Source organism: Ovis aries, chromosome 3 (genome assembly GCF_016772045.2).
Source record: "Ovis aries strain OAR_USU_Benz2616 breed Rambouillet chromosome 3, ARS-UI_Ramb_v3.0, whole genome shotgun sequence".
In the NCBI taxonomy this organism is placed as follows: Eukaryota; Metazoa; Chordata; class Mammalia; order Artiodactyla; family Bovidae; genus Ovis; species Ovis aries.
The window spans coordinates 94,903,811-94,926,336 of NC_056056.1; the positions used below are offsets into that span (position 1 = coordinate 94,903,811).

Below are 22,526 nucleotides of genomic sequence, written 5' to 3' on the forward strand. Positions count from 1 at the left end.
GGGTATGGCTAGTTGCAAACTTCTTGGTGCTAGAATCCTTTGTCCTTGTAGGTCTCCAGTAGGTAAGGTCTAAATGTTCCTATAAACCTCCAACAAGACAAATGTTATCCTCCGTTCTGCAACTTTTCGTTTCTATATGAGTAAAAGTGTTATACTTTTAAAGGTCAGAGTCTAGAGAATGCGCAGTCCCACGTACTTCAGGCTTAGGCAACACTTTTTACAAAAGGTACAGAGCCAGCCTGACCAAAGCACCGGCACCAGAGCACAAAGGTTAGAGCGAAAGGAATAGATTCCGTGTGGAGCCAGGTTTGTTTTTCTCTGTTGCAACAGGTATTGGAAAATGAACACATCAAAAGGGAAAAGGGGTTTTGGTGTTATTGTATAAATGTGAAAGTAACTGCAGTAAATTCTACCATTTTCTGGCTTCCAATTCAAACTCAATTTAGAGATTATTCCCTTAACTAAAATTGGTAGTCTTGACTCCCAACATCAGTTAGCATAAATACTTATCTTCTTTATCCTATTTTACATAAAAATGTTTCAAAATACATAAAAATGTTTCAAAATAATGCTATGCTATATAAACAAATAAATCTACTAATTTTTCCAGTTTCATTTGTTCTTAGAATAATTTCCACAGTGATGTACTACAGTCTGGGATGTACATTTTACAAAAAGTCTGTGGTAATGGCACCTAAGTGGAAAGTGAAAAGCTTCTCCCAAATTGTTCTGGTGTTCACAGTGACAGCCCAAAGGACAAGGGAGCAAAGTGCATTTTTCTAAGAGCCTTGAAAGGCAAATTTGTTGTCTATCTCTGGGGCAGGGAAGAGCCCTGTGTGGACCTGGGCTAAGCTCTGAGAGTTGCCTACCATGCTTGCTGAACTCTCAGGAGACTGCTTTGTAAGATCTGGGGCCATCTGCCAACTTTCCCATTTTGCCTCTAAGAAATGGAATACTTCCTGCCATATCAGTAAACAAGGATGTCACAGTCTTCAGCAGCCACCACAGGTAGTGAGCTGGTGAGCCCTGAGGGAACTCATGGTTAGGGTTAGGGTTTAAGAAGGAAAGAATACTTGCCATCTAGTGGCCACCAGACTGCAGCCACTCCCTGTGGTGAGCTCTGAGGAACTTAGGGAGGTGAAAACAGGATACTGGCCCCTGAAAGCTAAGGCATGTATCAAAGGAATGATTTCAGTGAACCCAGACTCTTGCAGCTTCCCACACATAGAAAAGTGCTAAATTCCTTGACTTGGGTCATCTGGTTTTCTTTAACAATAATCTTTTGATGTTCAGATGACCTGCCATTTGTTGCAAAACTTCTGTATAACCTGGTACCTCTCCTTGCCTCTTTGGAGTTCTTTCAGGGTTTCTTGAAATGCTATCTCCTTGGCTTGAAGTCCTAAAAATTCCCACCAAATAAAATAGAACTTATAAGTTGTGAATATTTTTTTTAAGTTGAGACCTCTCTGTGAAAAAATAGCCAGAAATGTGGGTTTTCTAAGCACAGGCCTGGTCACTTCTGAAAAGCTGAATGTGGGAGTGGATGGAATTGCCTACGAGGAAGAGTGTGGCATGAGTGGGTGCAGGATCCCAGCGAACACAGGACTTTAGGGACAGAAGGAGTGAGAAGTCTCAGAGAGGCAAGGGGAATCTGTGTGAACACAGCAGAGAGAAGACTCTGTTCCCCCAGAGGCTGTTCTGGGGTGGCGAGTTTCCCCTATAGTGAAAAGGAATTCATAGGGCCTGGACCCCATCTTAGGCCCGTTCATGCTGATCATGCTCGGCCACCTCTCCAACGGACTCTGGACTCTGTGCTTAGTGCCTGTGGAAACTACAATAGAAGGATAAGACCCCCTCCAGACAGGGGAAACTTGAAGATCACATCCAGGTTACTCATCGCCTAAGAGAAAACATACTCTAATCACCCCTGCCTCTGGACAGGTCATAAGTTCTTTCTGTATCTATCGGAGTGTAACGGCAGGCTTACTGATTATTAACTGTTTGAACACCTAACACTTGATAACATTTGAATAATGGGCTTATTGTGGTTACATTTCCTTCGTTTTATGTAAGTCTCAAGGAAATTGGGGTGGTGGGTTCGGACACATACACACAGGGCATAAAAGATTTTCACAAATGCTGGTCAGGGTCCTTGGCTAAGAGGAGACTCTGCCTTGGGCCCACCGGTGTAATAAACTGAACTCCGCTATCTGCATTGTCCTTCTGAGTGAGTTTGTTTCCCGGATGGCGTGGCTAAAACATTAGTAGGGACCCTAGTCCCTACACTGTGGCACGTGCAGAGGTGTCTAGCAAGAAGCAAGATGGCTTAACCTGGAGGCAATCACTTAAACTGGGCTTCGCGTGTAGCTCCGTCCATAAAAGAATCTGCCTGCAGTGCAGGAGACCTGGGTTCGATCCCTGGGTTGGGAAGATTCCCCCAGAGAAGGAAATGGCAACCCACTCCAGTATTCTTGCCTGGAAAATCTCATGGGGGCTGCAGTCCATGGGGTCGCAAAGAGTCGTGCACGACTGAGCGACTAACAATCACTTACACAAGGAAGTTAGGTCTGAACTCGGGAGGAGAATGAGTTCCACAGGGGCACTGATGGGTTTGCAGGGCAAAGGATGAGGCCCGCGGTCCGTACTGGGCCAAGATTTCCTGTGGGGATTCTGCCTCGGATTTAGTGTCTTCACGCTTTAATTTTGCAGTCGCCTCCTCTTTCACCGCCTGCGGCCAAGGAAAGGCTGCCGGCGCTCTCCTTAGGCTCCCGCCGCTCTCCTTAGGCTCCCGCCCTCGCCGGGCGCTGCCTCCGCCTCCCTCCGCGGCCGCCCCGCCCCCTGCCGGGTCACGGTAGCGGCTCCAGCTCGCAGATAGGAGGCATGGAGGGCAGCGTCGGCAAGGTGGGCGGCCTGGGGCGCACCTTATGCGTGCTCACTGGGGCTTCCCGGGGCTTCGGACGGACGCTGGCCCAGCTCCTGGCCCCGCTGCTGTCGCCCGGCTCCGTGCTGGTCCTAAGCGCCCGCAATGACGAGGCCCTGCGGCAGCTGGAGGCCGAGCTGGGCGCCGAGCGGCCAGGTCTGCGCATCGTGCGGGTGCCCGCCGACCTGGGCGCCGAGACCGGCTTGCAGCAACTGCTCGGTGCTGTGTGCGACCTCCCCAGGCCCGAAGGCCTGCAGCGAGTGCTGCTCATCAACAATGCGGGTAAGACGCCCGTTGGCCGTGAGCGCTTCGAATACTGCTTAGCGTCCCGTTCTGTTTTCCCTTTCATCCCCCTCGCTTCTTGGAACTTTAAAGGTGACTCCTAGGAGTCAGCAAAGACGCCTGGGAGTCCTAGTTTCAGCGAGTTGTGGAGGAAGATCTAGTGTTGTCTGGGCGGCTCATTGTCCCCCCTTCTCGCCCCCTCGCTCCCCTTCCTGTTTCAGCGCCATTTGTTCCGGAATGCCTGCGGTACTTTTCTGATCCTCTTGTTCGGCGCCCTCTGGCGGAGACCTGAATTAGAGCATGGAGTCCGCCCGCAGTTGTAAATTTCCCCCACTTATCCAGATGGCCCCCCGAGTTCCCCTGAACCCAGCCCCAGAGCAGAGCATGCCCCTTCTCAGTTTGAAGCTTCGGGTAAGGGGGTTCCCCAGATATGTCAGTCTGCAGGGCTGGGAAGAGGGAGGCATCTTCAGAAGCCCTAGAGAAACTCCTTTAGGTGTGGTTGGGAAGCGGGTGTCTGAATGAATTTGAAAAGGGCTGGGAGAAGCGAAAAACCCGCCTTGCACTGAGTGATTCGTAAGATCTGGTTTTTCAGGCACTCTTGGAGATGTATCCAAACGTTGGGTGGACCTGGCTGACCCAACTGAAGTGAACAACTACTGGACTCTGAACTTGACTTCCACACTCTGCCTGACTTCCAGTATCCTGAAGGCCTTCCCGGACAGTCCTGGCGTCAGCAGGACTGTGGTTAACATCTCGTCCATCTGTGCCCTCCAGCCCTTCAAGGGCTGGGCACTGTACTGCGCTGGCAAGGCTGCCCGTAACATGATGTTCCAGGTCCTGGCGGCAGAAGAGCCTAGTGTGAGGGTGCTGAGCTATGCCCCAGGTAGGTGAGGCTTTACTGCCATCCGTGTTCTCAGAACTGGCTGCTTACCCTTTAGGGACTGGGCTAGGAGCCTTCTCTGTCTCCTGCAGGAAAGGCCCCAGAGAGGATGTTGTCCTTGAATCATGACCCATCACTCCTTAAGGGAAATACAGGTTCCAAGGAAGTTAGGGCTGGTGGCGGCAGGAAGCTGTAGTTAGTGGATATGGACTGAGAGTGGGGAGCTGCCTGGACTTGAGGGTGGGGACAGGAAGGCTGTGATATTAGAGCGTGAGAGATGGTTAGGATTTTAGGATTTGAATTCCAGGCCTGTGCCTCATTTCTTCATGTGAAATGGGAAAGATGTTACCTGTTTCACAGGGCCATTTGTGGAAGAGAATGAGGTCAAACTTGTGGAAGTGATCCCAAACTCTGAAGGACTATCCAATTGTTCAGTTCAGTCGCTCAGTCGTGTCCGACTCTTTGCCACCCCATGAGTCGCAGCACGCCAGGCCTCCCTGTCCATCACCAACTCCCGGAATTCACCCAAACTCATGTCCTTCAAGTCGCTGATGCCATCCAGCCATCTCATTCGCGTTTGTTAAATAGGACTTATCATACTGTACGTCTCTCTCTGCATAGGAAAGCCTTGAAGGCAGGGATTATGCACTATTCATCTTTCTGTCCCCAGCTTCTCGCAAAGCACTCCACTAAGCCAGTCTGCAGTGAATGTTAGCTGAATGCAGAGCAAACAGACATTATTGAATGCTGACCATCCCATGCTGAACTGTGCTGGAACACTGGGGGATGCTGTGATAAATAAGATAGAGCCCCATTCTCATGAAATTTAAAGGAGGGGGGTGCCTTGTGACAGTTGGCCTGTCCTCCCTGCCTTCCTCCCAAATATATACTGTTATTCTTGCAGCTGACATTCAACGTAGCACCCACTCTGAGCTCAGCCTCAGACTCAGTCAACAGAGAGCAAATGGAAACCATAGTCAGGAGCAGAACAAACTCCAGAATACCACGTGACTGGTTTATGTCTCAGGGAGCTTGCCGTGGACATTGTGAGAAAGTTGAACATTTTTGTGGGGCTCTTAGGAATGAAGGCTGAGACCAGTTGGGTTTTTGTTTAAGTCTCCGTCTCTGGAAGAATGTCCTAACAGGTGCCCAAAGATGGAATGAGCTGTTTGGAAGGGAAGCAAATCCCTTCTTACTGGGGATGCACCGATATTTGATTGAAAGATATTTGAGGATCAGGAGGGTGGTTCTTTGAAGTCCAAGATTCCTTGATTTTCTGCCCATGAGGTCCATTGACTCCAAATTCTGGGGTGCTGTGGTTCCCCAGGTGAGAAAGTACTTACAGGGATTTCTCTGGTAGTTCAGTGGCTAAGACTTTGTGCTCCCAATGCATGCGGCCTGGGTTTGATCCTGGTTCAGGAACTAGGTACTACATACCACAACTGAGAATTCACATGTAGCAACTAAAGATCACACCTGTCACCACTGAAAGATCCTGCATGTCACCACTGAAAGATCCTGCATGTCACCACTGAAAGATCCTGCATGTCACCACTGAAAGATCCTGCATGTCACCACTGAAAGATCCTGCATGTCACCACTGAAAGATCTAGCAGCTGCAATGGAGGTTGGAAATCCACATGCCACAACTAAGACCCAACACAGCCAAATAAATAAATAAATACTTTCAAAAAATAAAAACAGTGAACTTGTAAGAGTTCAAGAAGGAAGCACTTTCTGGTGGTGTGACCAGGGATGGCTTTATTGGAGGCAGCTAAATTGGACATTGATCTTGAGGGCTGCTTCCATATCAGCAGGTGGAAGGCACTCTGGATAAGTGGATGTAAAGGTGGGAACACTCTCCAAACTCACTTTTTGAGGCTAACTTTATCCTCATACTAAAATCAGGCAAGGACACTACAAGGAAGGAAAATTGTAGGCCAAAATCCTTGATGAGCAGAGATGCAGAAATCCTCAGCAAAATTGTTAGTGAGCCAAATTCAAAAATACTTTAAGAAGATTGTATATCATGATCAAGTGGGATTTATCCGAGGGATGCAAGGATGGTTCAACATCTGCAAATAAATCAGTGTAATACACCACAATAACAAAAGATAAAACTTGTATGATCATCTTAGAGAAAACAATGTGAAAAATCAGTTACATTTCTATACACTAATAATGAAGTATCAGGAAAAGAAATTAACAGTCCCATTTACAGCTGCATCCAAAAGAATAAGGAGATAAAATACTTGTACACCAAAAACTACAGGACACTGATGAAAGAATCTCAAGAAGATATAAAATGGAAAGATGCCATGTTTGTGGATTGGATGAATTAATATTGTTAAAATGTCAATACTCTCCAACCCAATCTACAGATTTAATGCAATCTCTATCAAATTTCCAGTGGCATTTCTCACAGAAATAGAACAAGCAATTCTAAAATATATATGGAACCACAGAAAACTCTCAATAGCCAAAGCAGTCTTGAGAAAGAAGAACAAAGATCCCCAGCATCATGTTCCTTGATTTCAAACTATATTACAAAGCCACAGTAATCAAACTAGTGTGGTATTGGCATAAAAAATAGACACAATTTACCAGTGAAACCATCTAGTCCTGATGTCTTGGAGAAGATAATTTGGAGTTGAAATAATAGCTTCATAAGCTTAGATGTACAAATCTCAGAGATTTGAGAAGTTGTCAGCTATCATTTCTTTCTTTTTATTAATTTTAATTGAAGGATAATTATAGAATTTTGTTGTTTTCTGCCAGATATCAACATGAATCAGCCATTGATATACATATCCCCTCCGTCTTGAACCCTTCTCCCATTTCCCTCCCCATCCCACCCCTCTAGGTTGATACAGAGCCCCTGTTTGAGTTCCCTGAGCCATATAGCAAATTCCCATCAGCTATATGTTTTACATATGGTAATATAAGTTTCCATGTTACTCTCTCCATACATCTCACCCTCTCCTCCCCTCTCCCCATGTCCATAAATCTATTCTCTATGTCTGTTTCTCCATTGCTGCCCTGCAAATAAATTCTTCAGTACCGTTTTTCTAGATTCCGTACATATGCATTATTATACGATGTTTGTCTTTCTCTTTCTGACTTACTTCACTCTGTATGATAGGCTCTAGGTTCATCCACCTCATTAGAATTGACTCAGATGCATCCCTTTTTATGGCTGAGTAATATTCCACTGTGTATATGTACCACAACTTCTTTATCCGTTCATCTGTTGATGGACACCTAGGTTGCTTCAGTATTCTAGCTATTGTAAATAGTGCTGCAATGAACAATGGGATGCATGTGTCTTTTTCAATTTTGGTTTCCTCAGGGTAGGAAACCAAGCTAGGAGTGGGATTGCTGGGTCATATGGTGGTTTTATTCCTAGTTTTTTAAGGAATCTCCACACCGTCTTCCATAGTGGCTGTATCAATTTACATTCCCACCAACAGTGCAGAGCGTTCCCTTTTCTCCACAGCCTCTCCAGCATTTATTGTTTGTACAATTTTGGGGAACGACAGGGAGCCACCTAGGGCCATGGGAGTTGACCTGGTGCTGGAGTAGGCTGGCTCGGGAGGCCCTGAGAAGTTGGTTGCTCACTTCACTCTCCTCCGACAGGGAGGAGAATGTCTCTCTCCACTCTGGGACTTTGAGGAGGAATGATGGGGTAGTGTGAATCTGTGGATTTGGTAGTCTAAGGGGACCGTGTTCAGTGAACTTTGGATGAGCCTAGAGCTCGATAGTGACAGTGTGGAGCCTTTGGTGATGCTGACCACATGTCAGCCAAGGTGAGGTGTTGCCTCTGGCCAGACCTGACTCCACCCAACTCCACACATACATCAGGGGCCCCTGCCTCAGCCATGTCCCCTCATCTTCTGCTCTTCATCCCCTAGGTCCCCTGGACACTGACATGCAGCAGTTAGCCCGGGAGACCTCTGTGGACCCAGACTTGCGAAAAAGCCTGCAGGAGCTGAAGAGAAAGGGGGAGCTTGTGGATTGCAAGATATCAGCCCAGAAACTTCTGAGCTTGCTGCAGAATGACAAGTTCAAGTCTGGAGCCCATATTGACTTCTACGATGACTAAGACCATGCCCTTGGTTTTAGGGGCTTTCTTCCCCCTCTTACAGGCACACCCAGGAGCCCTGTGCCTCCCTACATGCTGCCACAGTGGCGCTGCCAACCCTGCCTTACACAGATAAGCACTCATGCTTACTGCCCTGCCCGCAGATCCAACCACCTGTGAGGGCCCTGGGTGGCTGGAGTCCCCAGTTTTCAGTTACCTGTAGTAGGAGTGGACTTGGGAGAGACGAGTTATGGCTGTTGGTGTTCTTTCTCCCTAGAAATAGAATTTTAGGAATGGGAAAACTAGGACAGGAAGCTAAAAACACTGAGAAAAGGAGGCTGGGTCTCCGGCCCATGACTGGCCCACGGGGAAGGAGGGATGAGCTAGTGTCAAACAGGAGGACCCATGTAAACTGACAGATGGCCTGGAGGGATAGGAGGACAGCAAAGTCCCAGCCCATAGGGATGCTCTTTGCCAGGGTAGCAAGACCTTCGCTTGAACTCTGTGTCCTCATTCTGATGCTTCCTCCCTCCAGAATCTGCCATCTATCCACCAGAAGGGGGAAAGGAGCCTGAGAGTTTCTGTACATGTTAAAGGCAGATACAAATAAAATGTGGATTGTCCTTTATTAATACCTGCTTTCTCTTCTGATACAGGTCCTATGACTAACTCCCTGGTTTCCTCGACTCAAGGGGTATTCCTGAGGCAGTTAATCCAAACTTGGGGTGTTGCCCTCATGTCCTGGGGCGTCTTGGGGCTGTCTGCTTCTTCTCACAGAGCCCCACTCAGTAGCAAACCCAGGTTCAAACAAAGTTGTCCTAGGTGGCCTGCCCAGATACCTGTGCCTCCATTATGCCTTTGCCTATTCTTACCCCAGTCTTATGCCCTTTCCTCGCCCTTGACCTATTCAAAGAGTAGCCAGCCTTTTGGGCCTGGCTTGGAGCTCCCCCGCCCTTGGGGAAGGGTGGTTTCCCTGGCTCTCAGATTCCCAACTCTGCCCTTTACCCACATGGCAATGCTCTGGATGGATCCCAGATCTTCAGGGGACCTGTCGTGGGCCCTCCTGATAACATTTATCTGCGCCACGGACCTGATCCTCAGAGGGTTGGACATAGGACCAACATGCCTTTGTGGGAGGTAGACAAGATTCTAAGAGGGAAAAACCCTGAGAAACCAAGGGTGCGCTCCTCCTGCAGATCAGTAGGTGTGGGCTAGGCTGAGAGCTCTGCAGTGGTGGTGGTCTACAGCCAGCCAACCCTTTGTCCCTGTTCCTTATTTGGTCAGAGAGACCATGGTTCCTGCCAGCCATCGGGCCTCAGCCCTGCCTCTGATTGCTGGACAGATCTCTTTGTTCCTCCTTGTGCACAGCAGAGGGCGCACTGAAGCCATGCCTCCTGGGGAACCAGAGGCAGCACGGGTCCCTGTGGAGGCAGGCCCTGAGCTAGAGCTGGCAGTGCCCTGCTGGGTTCCCTAGGAGGGAGGGAGTAACTCATGCGCTTTTCTTCACCCAGCGGAGCCTTTGCCCTCAGTGGAGTCAAAGGCCCTGTGCTCACCCCTGCTCTGCCACCGGGGGCAGGCTACTCCTCTTACTTCAGTTTCCCTATCTGAAAAAAGTGGATTATAATGGTGCCTCCCTCAAAGGGGCATCATGAGTATTAAATGACCTGATGTTTGTAACTGCTAAGCACAGTGCTGGCACTGCACCAAGTGCCTGCAGAAGCTGATACTATTTATTGCCTTTTAATATCTGGATGGGGTGTCCCTGATGGGTCCCCAGTAAAGGAGCCACCTGGGTTCTATCCCTGGGTCAGAAAGACACCCTGGAGAAGGAAATGGCAACCCATTCCAGTATTCTTGCTTGGAGAATTCTATGGACAGAGGAGCCTGGCCAGGCTACAGTCCATGGGGTCACAAAGAGTCAGACACAAATTGAGCAACTAGCAGTAACAGAATCAAGATCCAGAGCATGCTGTAGCCTCATCTCCGTGTGGCTCAGACGCCCGTTCCCTTGCCTGACCTATGGCGAGAGCCCCTCACTGCAGCCCCTGTAACCCCTGCCTCCTGGGCTGGGGTTCTGTCTGGACAGCTTGTCCTGGATTCACCAGTGAAGTCGCTCAATCACATCCGACTCTTTGCGACCCCATGGACTGTAGCCTATCAGGCTGCTCCATCCATGGGATTTTCCAGGCAAGAGTGCTGGAGTGGATTGCCATTTCCTTCTCCAGGGGACCTTCCCAACCCAGGAATCGAACCCGGGTCTCCTGCACTGCAGGCAGACGCTTTACCGTGGGAGCCATGAGGCAGGAAAATGCTTGAGGCTTGGAGTGGAATCCTCCGTCTTGCTTCCCTCTGTGATAGAGATGCTGTGGGCCCTGGGCAGGGACTTGTCTCTGGGCTTCAGTTTCCTTAGAACAGATGAGCTTTAAGATTCTTTCCTGCAAACTTTTCTCCAAGGTGCTTCAAATGTGGTCAGGCTGCATCTGCAGTTCTCAGATTGGCCTCTGTGGGTGGGGCTGGGCCAGCCTAGGCTACTTCTGTCTGGTGAGTGTGGGACAGATCTCCTCTCCTGGCCTCTCGCTCCCAAGGGAATGTAAGGGCAGTCGGCACCAGCAAAATGTATGATGTCGGGTGGGGCTGTCTCTCTCCCCAGGAAGCTGGTTGACCAAGACTTAGGGAGAAGTACCACATGTCCCCACAAGGTGGCAACACACTCCCGCGCCTGACATGTCCTCTCTCAGCTTGGAGCCGGGGGTTTAAGAGCCTTGGAAACCCTAGACCTTTCTCTCTGCCTGTGCTTTTCTGGACTCTCAGGGGCCCCCAGGGAGCTGGGGAGGCAGAAAGAGCCGGGATCACTCTCGCCGGTGGTTCCTCTTGGCCTCTGTAGTGATCCCTGTGCTCGGACCATAGGGATTTCCCAGGCCTTGCTTCTTGGGCTGGACTCAGCCTCCCCAGGGCCTGCACCCCTGGGGCGGGGAGGCCTTCCTGCCACCTCAGGGGCAGCCATGTGTGTTCTCAGAGTGCATGGCCTGTCCTTGGCTACCACACACACGAGCGCACTCGAACACACACACAGTACATGCCTGCACGTGCCTGGAGCTCAGCTGCTGGCCGTGCGGGCCTCAGATTAGCCTAAAGACAAACAAGGTCTCTTTGTCTGTGGCCTGAATGAGCTGGTAGTTTTTCGGTTTTGTGTTTAATACGCCTGAGCTGGAGGCCAGCAGCTGGCCTGTGGGAGCGGGGGAGGGGGATAGTCCAGGCGCACCCCAGGGAGCCCAGCACCCACCTCTCCTAGAGCATGACCAGAGGGGGTTGGGTTGATCAGAAGCTCCCTTCCCACCCCCAATTCCTCTCCTTCGTCCCCTGAATAAAATACAGGCTGGTGCCTGAGTCCGCTGGCCAAGGCTAGATGTGAGCAGCTGTTTCTACCTGGCCTCAGGACCACTCCTGGGGCAGGGTACCACCAGCTCTCCCTGGGGTCTCACCTCAGAGCTGGGCTTGGGGTTGCTGCCTCCAGCCTCCTCTCACCCAGCCTCTCCCTGCAGAGCACAGCCTCCTGTGCAGACGTGTGTGCAGTAATTCCTGCTCCCAGTGCCCAGCCTTGCGCCCTCACCACAGGACCCATCGGGGTCCTGTGCGGTGGCAGGGATGGGGGTGAAAGTACTGCCAGTCACCAGGCGGGATCCCCACAGCATCACACAGTGATGGGGTAGCGGCGAGGGAGGTGGGCCTGAGGACACCAGGCAGCTTGCGGGGCCGTTAGCTGAGGATTCACTGTGAGCCTCTGGGGTCACTGAAGATGGGGTTAGAGGGTAGCTGGACAGAGGAGAGACTGAGCTGTTGTTGCTTCTCTGCCCCAGCCCCAAGGTCTTCTGCCTGCAGTGCTGGGAGGCAGGGCTAAATGCTGGACATTCCCTCAGACTTGAAGTAAGGCCCACCTCCCCACTCCCACCCCAAATTATCCCACTCCAGCAAGACTCCCCTCCCCTCCCCTCTGTCTCCCATTTCACCCAGCCTCACAGCTCTAACTGCCCCTAGGGTGAGCTGAGAGAGTCCTGAACTTTGACTTTCAGGAAGCGGTTGGGAAAAGGAAGGAAGGGAAAAGGAAGCCTCCTTTCTCCTTTGAGGGATCCACCTCTCAGGCCTACCCCCAGCTGATTCCAGGGGCTCAGATAATTCCTCAGCTGACCAGCCTGCAAGCTGTCTAGTGGTCTCTTAGCCCACAGGCCCATGTCCCCCGTCCCCAACCCCAGGGCAAGGGAAGAGAGAGCCCTGGGTCCTACTTTCGAGACCTGGTGCCTCCTCTTGGGGCCGCGGGAATCTGTCTGGTCCATACTCTGGTTCAGGTCTTGGTCCAGCTGCTGCGGAGTCCTTTCCTGTCAGGTCCTGCCCTTCCAAGGCCCAGTTTGATCCCAGGGATCCAAGGTTCAAGGGGCTGCGTATATCCCACAGACCTTACAGAGACCTAGTTCTTCGAGGCCATGCTGAGTCTTTGATGATAAATGAGTGAATGGATATGGGATAAGGGGGTGGATGGATGAATGAATGAGTGAGCAAGTGAGTGCCATAGTGGCCCACTGCCCGGTGCGTAGTGGAGCATTTAAAAGGGCTTGGCTGTGATGACTGGTGCCTGGCAGACAAGCCTCCACCCACCCCAACCTTCCCTATGTGGCGGTTAAGCCCCACCCCCTTGGATTCCCCCTTGGAATCCCTAAAGGCAAGCCCTCATGTGTGTTTTGTGGACATGGGTAGGACTGGCCTGTGTCAGAATCACCAAGAAAGTTAAAAAAAAAAAAAATCGCTCCTCCATTGTTCCTCCTTTACTACAGGTTCCAATTCAGTGGGTCCAAGTATGTCTCCACTCCAGTGCTACAGTACTAAAAAGTGAGCTGTGAAAATTAATTAATTTAAAAAGTGAGCTGTGAACCTTGTAATCTCAGGTGATACTGGCAGAGATCAAAGGAGCTAACCCCTCAAAGAAAGGGAAGTTCAAGAGACAGAGTCAGGCTTAAGAGTTGGGGTTAGTCTAGGTCAGAATTAAGGATTAATATGTGGCCAAGTTCAGGGTCATTGTGAGTCCAGATTTGGGGTCAGCCCAGGGCCATGGTAGGCTGAGCTTATGCTGGAAGTTGAGAATAACAAGAGGGAGATAGAACATCTGGAAAGCAAAGGAGGCCTGCACATAAGTGATGAGCAGCGGGGTGAGCTGGCTCAGTAGGAGAAGAAAGCCAAGCCTGAAGACAGTGACCAAGGTGAGGAGTCAGGCAGGGAGCTGCTCTCAGCCTCATGACCACCCCAGCTTCCACCACCCTGTCCCCCAGGCAGGAGCCCTGTGCGCAGGGCAGGGACAGCTGCATCGTCCTCTGAGACGAAATGGTCTTTCTCTAAGAGTCCGTCCTCGGGGCCTGCTGGGTGTGACAGGAAAGGGATGGGCCAAGTGAGGGAGTCAAGGGGAGGCACGTCTTCTCTCCTCTCTGAAGCATCCAGGTCAGGACGATAAAACTCAGGGGGCGCGGGTGAATGGCTGAGACAGCATGAACAGGACAGAAGAGGAAGACAGAAACACAGAGAGGAGAACAGAAAGATTTGCAACATAGTGAGACAGATTTAGATGGAAGGAGAGAGAGTAAGAGAAACCACATGCACACACATACTCTCTCTCTCTCTCTTTCCCTCACACTCACTCACACACTCACACACAGCCGGGCCTGCGCTCATGCAGCCGCCCTGAGCCTCGCTGGAAATAATCCCACTCTGACGTGGGGCCTCAGCTGCACAGGCGGCACCGAGCTGTTACCTTGCACATCTGTCAGCTCCAAATGTGGAAGCTGTCGTAGGGTTGTGTGTGTGAGTGTGAGAGTGTGTGCATGTGTGCGCCTATTCCTCCCAGAGAATGCAGAGGCCCTCAGCCTGGCAGAGGGAGATCCCCGAGGACCCGGAGGCTCTCCAGGAAGTCCACACCCAGGGAAGCAGGCCCGCTCCCTCCCGGCCTGCACGCGGAGAGGCCTAGTACCGGACTTGGCTCCTGTGGCCTGGTTTGGCCTCTTAGAGCCATGTGGCCCCGGGCAATTGGAGCCGCTGGGTGTCCTCACGTGTCGGTAGGGAGGAAGGGTGGCCAAACACCCTGGATCCCACAGAGGTGGTAATGAGTGTTGGCCTCCTGTATGTCTGTCATTCCTGGACCTCAAGGGTTCTTCGCAGCATTTTACTAGAGCTGGGATCCCTTCGGTGACTGACTCCTGGCCTCTGGGGACGCACCCAGCTTGCAGCTCCCTCTGGCAGCACCAAAGCCGTGGCCTTCCTCTGGCTGGCTCTTCTCCCAGCTGGATTCCCTGCTGGGCCTAGGGATGTGCTGGGACACTGACTCTGGGCCATAGAGGTCTGAGAAGCTCAGATCCTGAGCAGGGAGTGTGGGTATAAGGCCCAGGGTGCTTACCTTTTTCTGGTGAGGAGCAGGGGAGTCTGGCTCCCTTCTCTTCACTGACCCTTTCCAGGTTCTTAGCCCTAGCCCCTGTGTCAGGAAGTTCTTTTCCATGTGTTTGCACTCCTTGTTGCTTTCATCTACACTTATCATAGAGGGATTTTACAGTCATGAGGAAAGGTCCTCCGAATCTGTTCAGAAAGGAGGGCAGCCTTCTTAGTCTAAGTGAATAGGAGCCCTGGTGGAAGGCACCCCGCCCCAGGTCAGAGCTCTTTCCACAGTGCCAGGCCCAGAGGTGGAAGCCTCCCCATACCCACGTAACTGACCCCATCAAGATGGGGAGAGTCCAGAGGCCCTGCCACCCATCCCACTCGCCAGCAGCCCCACCTCTGCCCTGCCTCCTCCAAGCCAGTCCCGACTCCCAAGTCCTCTCTCCCTCCTTCCCAAGATCCACCATCCTTTCTGCCCGAAGGTTGGATGGGCCATTCTAGGCAGTTTGTAGGTGCCTACATTGCTCAAAGCAGTGAAAGAGGATGAGGCCTGAGTGCTTGCATCTGTGGCTCCAGCCCTGTGTTCCAGAGAAGGTTCAGTTCAGTTCAGTTCAGTCGCTCAGTCGTGTCTGACTGTTTGCGACCCCATGAATCGCAGCACGCCAGGCCTCCCTGTCCATCACCAACTCCTGAAGGTGAGTGGTCATCATTCAGGGTGTGTTCTTTCCTGGGGCTGGAGTCTCTGTATGCACATATGTGGATACATATGAATCATACATAGGCCTGCCCTGGCCCCCAGCCAAGTATGTATGGGTCACTGTTTGCCCCCTTAGTATTAATATTTGGCCCTGCTTATGCACGAAAAATGTCAGCCACTCAGTCATGTCTGATTCTTTGTGACCCTGTGAACTATAGCCTGCCAGGCTCCTGTGTCCATGGGATTCTGCAGGCAGGAAAACTGGAGTGGGTATCCATTCCCTTCTCCAGGGGATCTTCCTAACCCAGGGATTGAACCTGGGTCTCCTGCATTGCAGACAGATTCTTTACCATCTAAGTCATCATAGTATACCTGTGTCTAAAACTTTTGATGTAAAACTTGCCAGGTAACAGTATATGCATGCAAATGTGCGCCTGGGTATCTATCTGTGCATATCTAGAAGACAGTTGTGTGAATTTGAGTGTAGGGATAAACTACTGTGAGTGCACACCCACTTTCATATCTGCATAACAGTTGGTTTGCATGCTTGAAGCATACATGCATAGAACCGTGTGCAGACATGATCACACGTGACTGTGTGTCGCCACGTGTCTCTGGGTTGCTCTCAGGTTATAACTGAATGTGCCTGTGTATAAAGGACAAGCCTGAACGTGTGCAAAGTTGTGCAAGAGATTTAACCAGCCAGCGTATGTGGGAGTGTGTGATGTGTGTGTGTGTGTGTGTGTGTGCGATTTTGACATGGGGCGAGTGTCCTTGGGAAAAGGGGTGTGTTCAGGCCTAGAGCCGAGGAACGAGAACTGTGAGTCAACAGACTCCAGCCACCCCTTAAACCACGTCCAGTGAGAAGGAGATGTGTAAATGTGTTTGTTAAATGCAAAACAGAAAGCCACAAAACGCCAGGCCCTGCACTGGTAAGAAGAAATCAAGTAAGTTTCTCCCCCTCTCCCTCTCTCCAGCGTCTCGGCCCCTCTCTGGCGTTGTTCCCTCACACCTAAGCCCAATGGTGTTTTGCAGTCTTTCAGCTGTTACCTCAGTCCCTCCTCGCCTCATTCCCGATTCACTCCGTTGCTATAGGTATGTTTGAAACCCCAGCGTGGTAGATTTTAATTAGTCTTCCTACAGATGGCCAATTAACATTCATTACTTTTGCCTTGAGCGATTAATTATGAGTTTGGATAGAAAAGGAGAGAAGAGGAGAGGAAGATGGGCAGGTGAATGAAAGAAGAAAGAGATGGGGGTTTGATTGGGAGTTTGGAATTTTTACACAGAACAGGCTGGTGGGGGAGAGGGTGGGAAAGAGCCGTTTGAATCCCCTCACTCCCAGCGGCCTCACTCTGCCCACAGCTGCTCTGGGGCCCTAATCGGCTTGGCTGGCCCAGCCCTCCAGGGAAATAGCGCTCACACCCTCCTTTGGGCATCCTTAAGCCTTTGGTGTTCCCTGACCCCAGCTTCTTTCGTTAATACCAGCCCTCTTGTTTTTCGTGCCAGAGCTGGGTGGGAACTGTGTCAGGAATCATCCAAAATGCAGCAGATAACCCAGAAATGAAACCCTGCTGGCATTCACTCATTCTTCGAAAGGTAGCAGCTCATTGTACAGATGAGGAAACTGAGGCTCAGACAGGAAATGACTTGTCCAGCTCATGCCTCACTGGGAAGAAAGTCCAGCTCCCCTTGCGCTGCACCGGGGTGTCTGTAAAGACTTTGTGCAGTGTTTAACCTTACAGTCTGTAACAAACTCATCTGCCATCAGACAGAAGACTTCTTCAGGGTTTCTAACGTAACTCACATCCTCCAGTGTGTGCTCATGTGGCTTCCCAGCTCATTAAAAGGCTCCCTGGGTGATGTTGCCTATTTAGGAGCTGCAGCTATGTCCCTAATTCTAAATTCATTCCAGGAATGGAGGATAGATTCTAAATGTAAACGGTGGTCTTTCAGGTGGGAGGATCACAGATGATTTTTGTTTTCTCTGTTACAATCACTTGTGTTTTTTACTTTCTCCAGCACAAATATATGACTTGACCTGTATAAAGTACATTAAATATGACTATATTTTACTTAAAATTTCTTCAAAGTATATTTGTAAAGAGAAACAGGAGTCCATATTTGTTTATGATCTTTTTTTTAAGACCATAAATATGTACAACAAAAATTGAACACCGCCTATCACTCAGCTTGCTTGTCACCTGCCCTGATTCGTGTTGCAGTCTGTCTTCTACTTAGACCATGTCTCAATGTCCTCCTCTATCTGCCAGGTTGAGTTGCAAAGAATACTCACCTATTAGTGTCACAAGGACTAAATAAAATAACGCCTGGTAAGTCTGAGTGCCTTGTATCTAGAAAGAGCTCAACAAGTTTTAGTTGTAATCAATAGCACCAAGATTTTTACAATAATGATATCGGAGTGATGGAACTTTGAAGAATTTTTATATAGCTCTTTTTGCTTTATAGTGTACTGAAATTTTTTCTGTCATGAAAATTCCTTTCCTTGGCAATTAGAAGAAAATTTAATAAAAGAGAGAATAAACTGAGAAATACAGAGAAGGAAGGAGGGTTGGAAAAATGTACACTGTTCATACCAAATGTAGCTCTTCTGATCTTTTTTTCTCACGTGTCTACTGCTTTGCTCATGCTGCAGTGAGTGCAGTGGTGGGGCCTAGCCCCCTGGAAGTCTCACCCACATGGGGACAAACACTGCTACCTGCAGGAGACTCCCTCCTGCTCCTCTCGTGGTGGTTAAGTCTGCTTGACCCCCCACATCCCCAGCGGCTTCGCCTGGCCAGTCCCACCCCCTGCTTAAGCTTGACCTAAAAGCCTGTTTTCTCGGATCTCCTTTATTCTGGGTTGTGTGGCTCACACAGAATATGGCTCTTTGGACCAAAGATTCCTCGGATCAGGGTTTGGGTGGAACAAGAAACGGTTGGCATCTCTGATAGTATGCTTTTGCCGTGTTGCTCCTAAAACCTCCTGCCACCCACTCAGCACCATTCACACCATCAGGGCCTGGTTGCCCGCTCTGCCTCACCCACCATGCTGCCAGGTAAGCTCCATGGCAGGGCAACCATGCTTCGTTTTGCTCACTGCTTTGTCCTCAGCACCAAGTACAATGCTTGGCACGTAGCAGGTGATCAGGAAATATCTGTTGAATATTGGGAAAGCACATAACCACACCATTCTGTACATTTACAAAGGCCTAATAGATAGGCAAAAGTTGAACACGTTACAAAATCACTTGTGAGCCTCAAACTTCTCTGGAAGAGAACTGGCAGATCCAGGGGAGTTAGATGTAGAGTAGCTGGGGAGGCTTCCTGGCGGAAGAGCAAATGGCACTGAAGGCGGTAAGATGGGGATTCCGCTGCAGCAAGAGGCAGCTTGGCTTGGCGTGTCCTAGCCTTTCTCGTGGCTCATGTCTAAGCAATCGGAAATTCCACCCATCACAGTGACAGCACTGAGAACATCAGACTAGTCAAGGCCTGGAAGCAGCCTCTCAGACTACGGGAAAGGGAGCGGCAAGGTTGAGGCCTGAGCGGCAGGGGGCAGCAGGGTGGGAAGGGCCGGGTAGACTCGGCGGAAACTGAGGGGACCAAGTCTGTGATCCCTTGAGAAAGAGAGGGGTCTCTTATTAAGGCCAGGCTTACTAAGAATCGCGGGCTCACCACACCTGAGCGGTAATGTGGGTAATTATAGGGTGGTTGGCTGCCTGGGGGAGACACAGGGGTGTCCCCAGGGTTGGGTGGAGGTGAGAAGCATCCTATACCTATGTGGAGGCAGAATGAAAGGGAACAGCTGAAACCACAGGCTTCCTGGACTCGGGAGAAGGAGGACCAGAAACTCAGGCATGGATGAGCGAGAAGACTTCTTGTGGCTCTCCTCTCTCACTGGAGAATGGTCACAGAATGAGGCAAAAGAGGGGGTGAGGAGGGCCTAAATGCCTGCTGTGGGAATCAAGGGCAGTGGCTATCGCCCCGGGGAGTCCTGAATTCCTGCCACATGCCTCTCCTGAGTTAACAGATGCAAGTGTGAATGGAGGCCCAAGCCTCCAAAGGTGGAGAAGGCTGCCTGGGAGAGGTGAGGTTAGAAGAGGCCCTGAGGCTTGAGCAGGGCTGGCTCTGGTGAGCGCTGCACGGCACAGCAGTGAGGGGTGTGGTGTGTGAGGATGTGGACCCCAGCCGACTGGGTGTCCCGAGGCCTGTCAGGAGCGGATGAGGCCAGATGGCAGGAGTCTCTGAAGCACCTGGACGGAGGTACTGGGCTCTCATGGGATGCTCTCCTAGGGATGACTGTCTACACCAACAGGCCCCTGTCCTCAGCCCCTGGCTGCTGGGACTTCTCAAGGCTGTCTCAGTTTTCTTCAGGCCTCTCCCCACCAATACTTCAGCCACCTTCCAGGAGATCCAGTAAGAGGCCAAGCGTCCTCTCCTGCAGTATCTACCATGCTCATCACATCCGTCACCCAGCAGATATTTCCTAACTGTCCCCTGATCCTAATTAATCCATTTATCAGGCAGTCTGGCAAACATTACTGTAGGGGGACAGGAGGCAATATAAGGACTGCTCTCAAAGACTCGGGGAGACAGACTGGGTTGGAGAGCACTTGCACGCTACGGGCTGCGCTCCCGACCTTCAGTAGAGCAGGCTTTTGGCCTGAAGCCGGGATGGCCTTTCTGCATGGGCTGGGCTTCCCTGAGCTCACGCGGAGGCCCAGCCTGCAGGGCCTCCACCATCCCCAGCTCCCTGGTTTGCAATGCTCTATGCCCCTCTGCCCACTACCAGGCGTCATTTCACTGTAAGTCACTTAACTCAAATGCCTGAGAGAGTATCCCATTGTTTGAGCCCAGCCTGAAGGTGACGGGCAAGCTTATGGTGCCCATCACAGTCCAATCAGCTGTGGCCAGGAGGAGGGCCCAAGTTCACCCAGGACAGTCAGGGTGTGTGGAGCTCTGGGCATGGCAGGCAGGAACAATGAAAATTCTTATACACGTTTCGCTTCATTTAATATACTGTTCCACAGGATAGTGTTTCTGAAATTTCTTTCATTTTATTAACCAGCTATTACAGGTTTTTGAAAATACAAAATGACTACTATGCAATATGACTACTATTTATTCAAAATAAAGTTTAGCAATATGACTACTATTTATTTAAAATGAAGGTTTCTTATACCTTTTCTGTGTAGTAGGGAAAATGTTTTATCTGAATTAACATGAAAACTTTTTTTTCTTAAAACAATTTTTTCCCACTTTGAAATCGTTAGGGATTACTCTTTGGCATAATTTCTCTATTCTGTCCCAAATGATTTTGAAATAGTTATCACTTCTTTCAGATGATAAACCATAAAATTTGGCTTCTAACTTTGATGGCAAAGAGAAAAATGTCTATAGCTTCCTTGGAAGCTCTTTAGGGAAAAAAATAATGCCTGCAATGCTTATCCTTTTGTTTAAAATTTGTTAAAATTTGTAAACAAAGGTGAATTCAAATTTGGAAACCAGAGTCCGCCTTACCGTACCAGCCACCTGTGCATTTCAAGAATAGCTTGATAGAACTTCCCATGTTTGAATAATCTGCAAAGTCCCTCAGACACAACCAACAATCCAAGATGTTTTCAACAACCTTGGAGCTTCCTATATGTTATGCCTTCACTCCGCTTACAAATGTTTTGAAAATTTGCCAGCTTTTCAGAGATGCATGAATAGTGTCATACAAAGAATTGACAGTACTGAGATCACTGTGGAGTTCTTTCATATCCCAACAAACCTCAACACCATTAAATCCCCAAGATGTGCATGACAATGTGTGTATAAAGCTCTTGGCTCATCCTCCGTAAACGTTGTAGCAACAACATTAAATCTTTCACTTGTGTCAGCAGCTCCCATGTAGATATAGCCATGCATTTTATTAAAATCAGCTTCCATAATAATTTCATGTAAGAGCCTCCCCGTGAATTCATCCATAGCCATGGCACCCAGGAACATCTGCTTAATTAGGATGGTCTGGGACATTTTCTGCAAAGAAACTTGCACAGAGTTTAGTGTTATTACACCATCAGTTGTCTTTTTGTATCTCATGCATAATTTAAGGAAACAATGTCTATATTATATTATTAATAATTCTAAATACTTGCTATGTGCTGGTCACAATTTTATGTGCTTTGCATTTATATACTCAAAGCAAGTTCTATGATATATTACCATTTCAAAAAAGGAAACTGGCACTGAAAGATTAAGCAACTTACCTAAGCTTCATATTGTGTGAACAATTTGTAGAAACCAACTTAAATTAGTTGATATTTCTCTTTGATTTCCAATGCGAGATACTTCCTTTTGTTCACAAATTAGATTCCCTACCCCCTTGATAGACACAGTTTTCATTTTCAGCTGTAGATACAGTCTGCTTTCTTCAATAGGTTTCAATTAATCAAATGATAGTTTGCAAAAGACAATGTCACCAAAAAGTAGATGTTTTCTACAAAACTATACCAATATAAATGTATTTCACGTTGTTTCCGGTTGTCTGAATTTCCAGTAATTTTTTTCAAGTACTTTCTTTCCTGAATTCTTGTCAGAAGAATAACAAAATGCCCATTCCCTAGAGTGGGTTAAAAAACGGCACCTCTTTTAGAATGCTCTGTCTCATCCATCAGTAATCTGAATATAAAGGTTTTAAAAGAATATTTTAATTCTTCTTGAAGATTTTGTGCAATAGTTTGAAGGTAGTTTCAGATTGATAAGGCCTATTACTTTCTTTCATAAATTTCAAACCACATACAGAATCTTGGCTTGAAATGTGTTACTCTATACCAATCTTCGCATCAACCCTGATTAACTCTTGATGGTGAAATATGTGATTATTCCTCACAATTCTATTTGGCATCATAATTTGATGGTAAACTCTTCGAAATTTTTGTGAAAAATAGAAACTCAAACTTTTGTTTTGACATCATGTTTTAAATTCCTGTGATTTAAGTATTTATTTAGAATTGCTCAGTGATTGTGTTCCATCTCCAAGAAGAGAATGCCAATGACAGATTCTCTAACACTTCTTGTTATGACACTTTCCATGTTTTCTCAGTTATTTTCTAACCAGATTAATGTCCCAAAGCAGGGCTCTTTCAGCCTAGTGGCATTCTACTGTATAGTATAGAAACCATGAATTTCAGATTTTTCCACTGGACTACAGTTTTTATTAAGAAGATATTTTGTTGTTGTTTAACTATCTTTCAGTCTAGATTTTTTTAATTCAA

General features: G+C 49.0%; 1 protein-coding gene across 1 annotated transcript; it reads left to right on the forward strand.

The window, feature by feature from the left end:
• The first annotated feature begins 2,848 nt into the window (after positions 1-2,848).
• Positions 2,849-8,791, forward strand: SPR (sepiapterin reductase). Its single transcript, XM_004006069.5, has 3 exons — positions 2,849-3,202; positions 3,795-4,085; positions 7,994-8,791. The coding sequence occupies exons 1-3, from the start codon at positions 2,881-2,883 to the stop codon at positions 8,182-8,184; spliced, it is 804 nt and encodes a 267-aa protein (XP_004006118.3). The 5' UTR covers positions 2,849-2,880; the 3' UTR covers positions 8,185-8,791.
• The last annotated feature ends 13,735 nt before the right edge of the window (positions 8,792-22,526 follow it).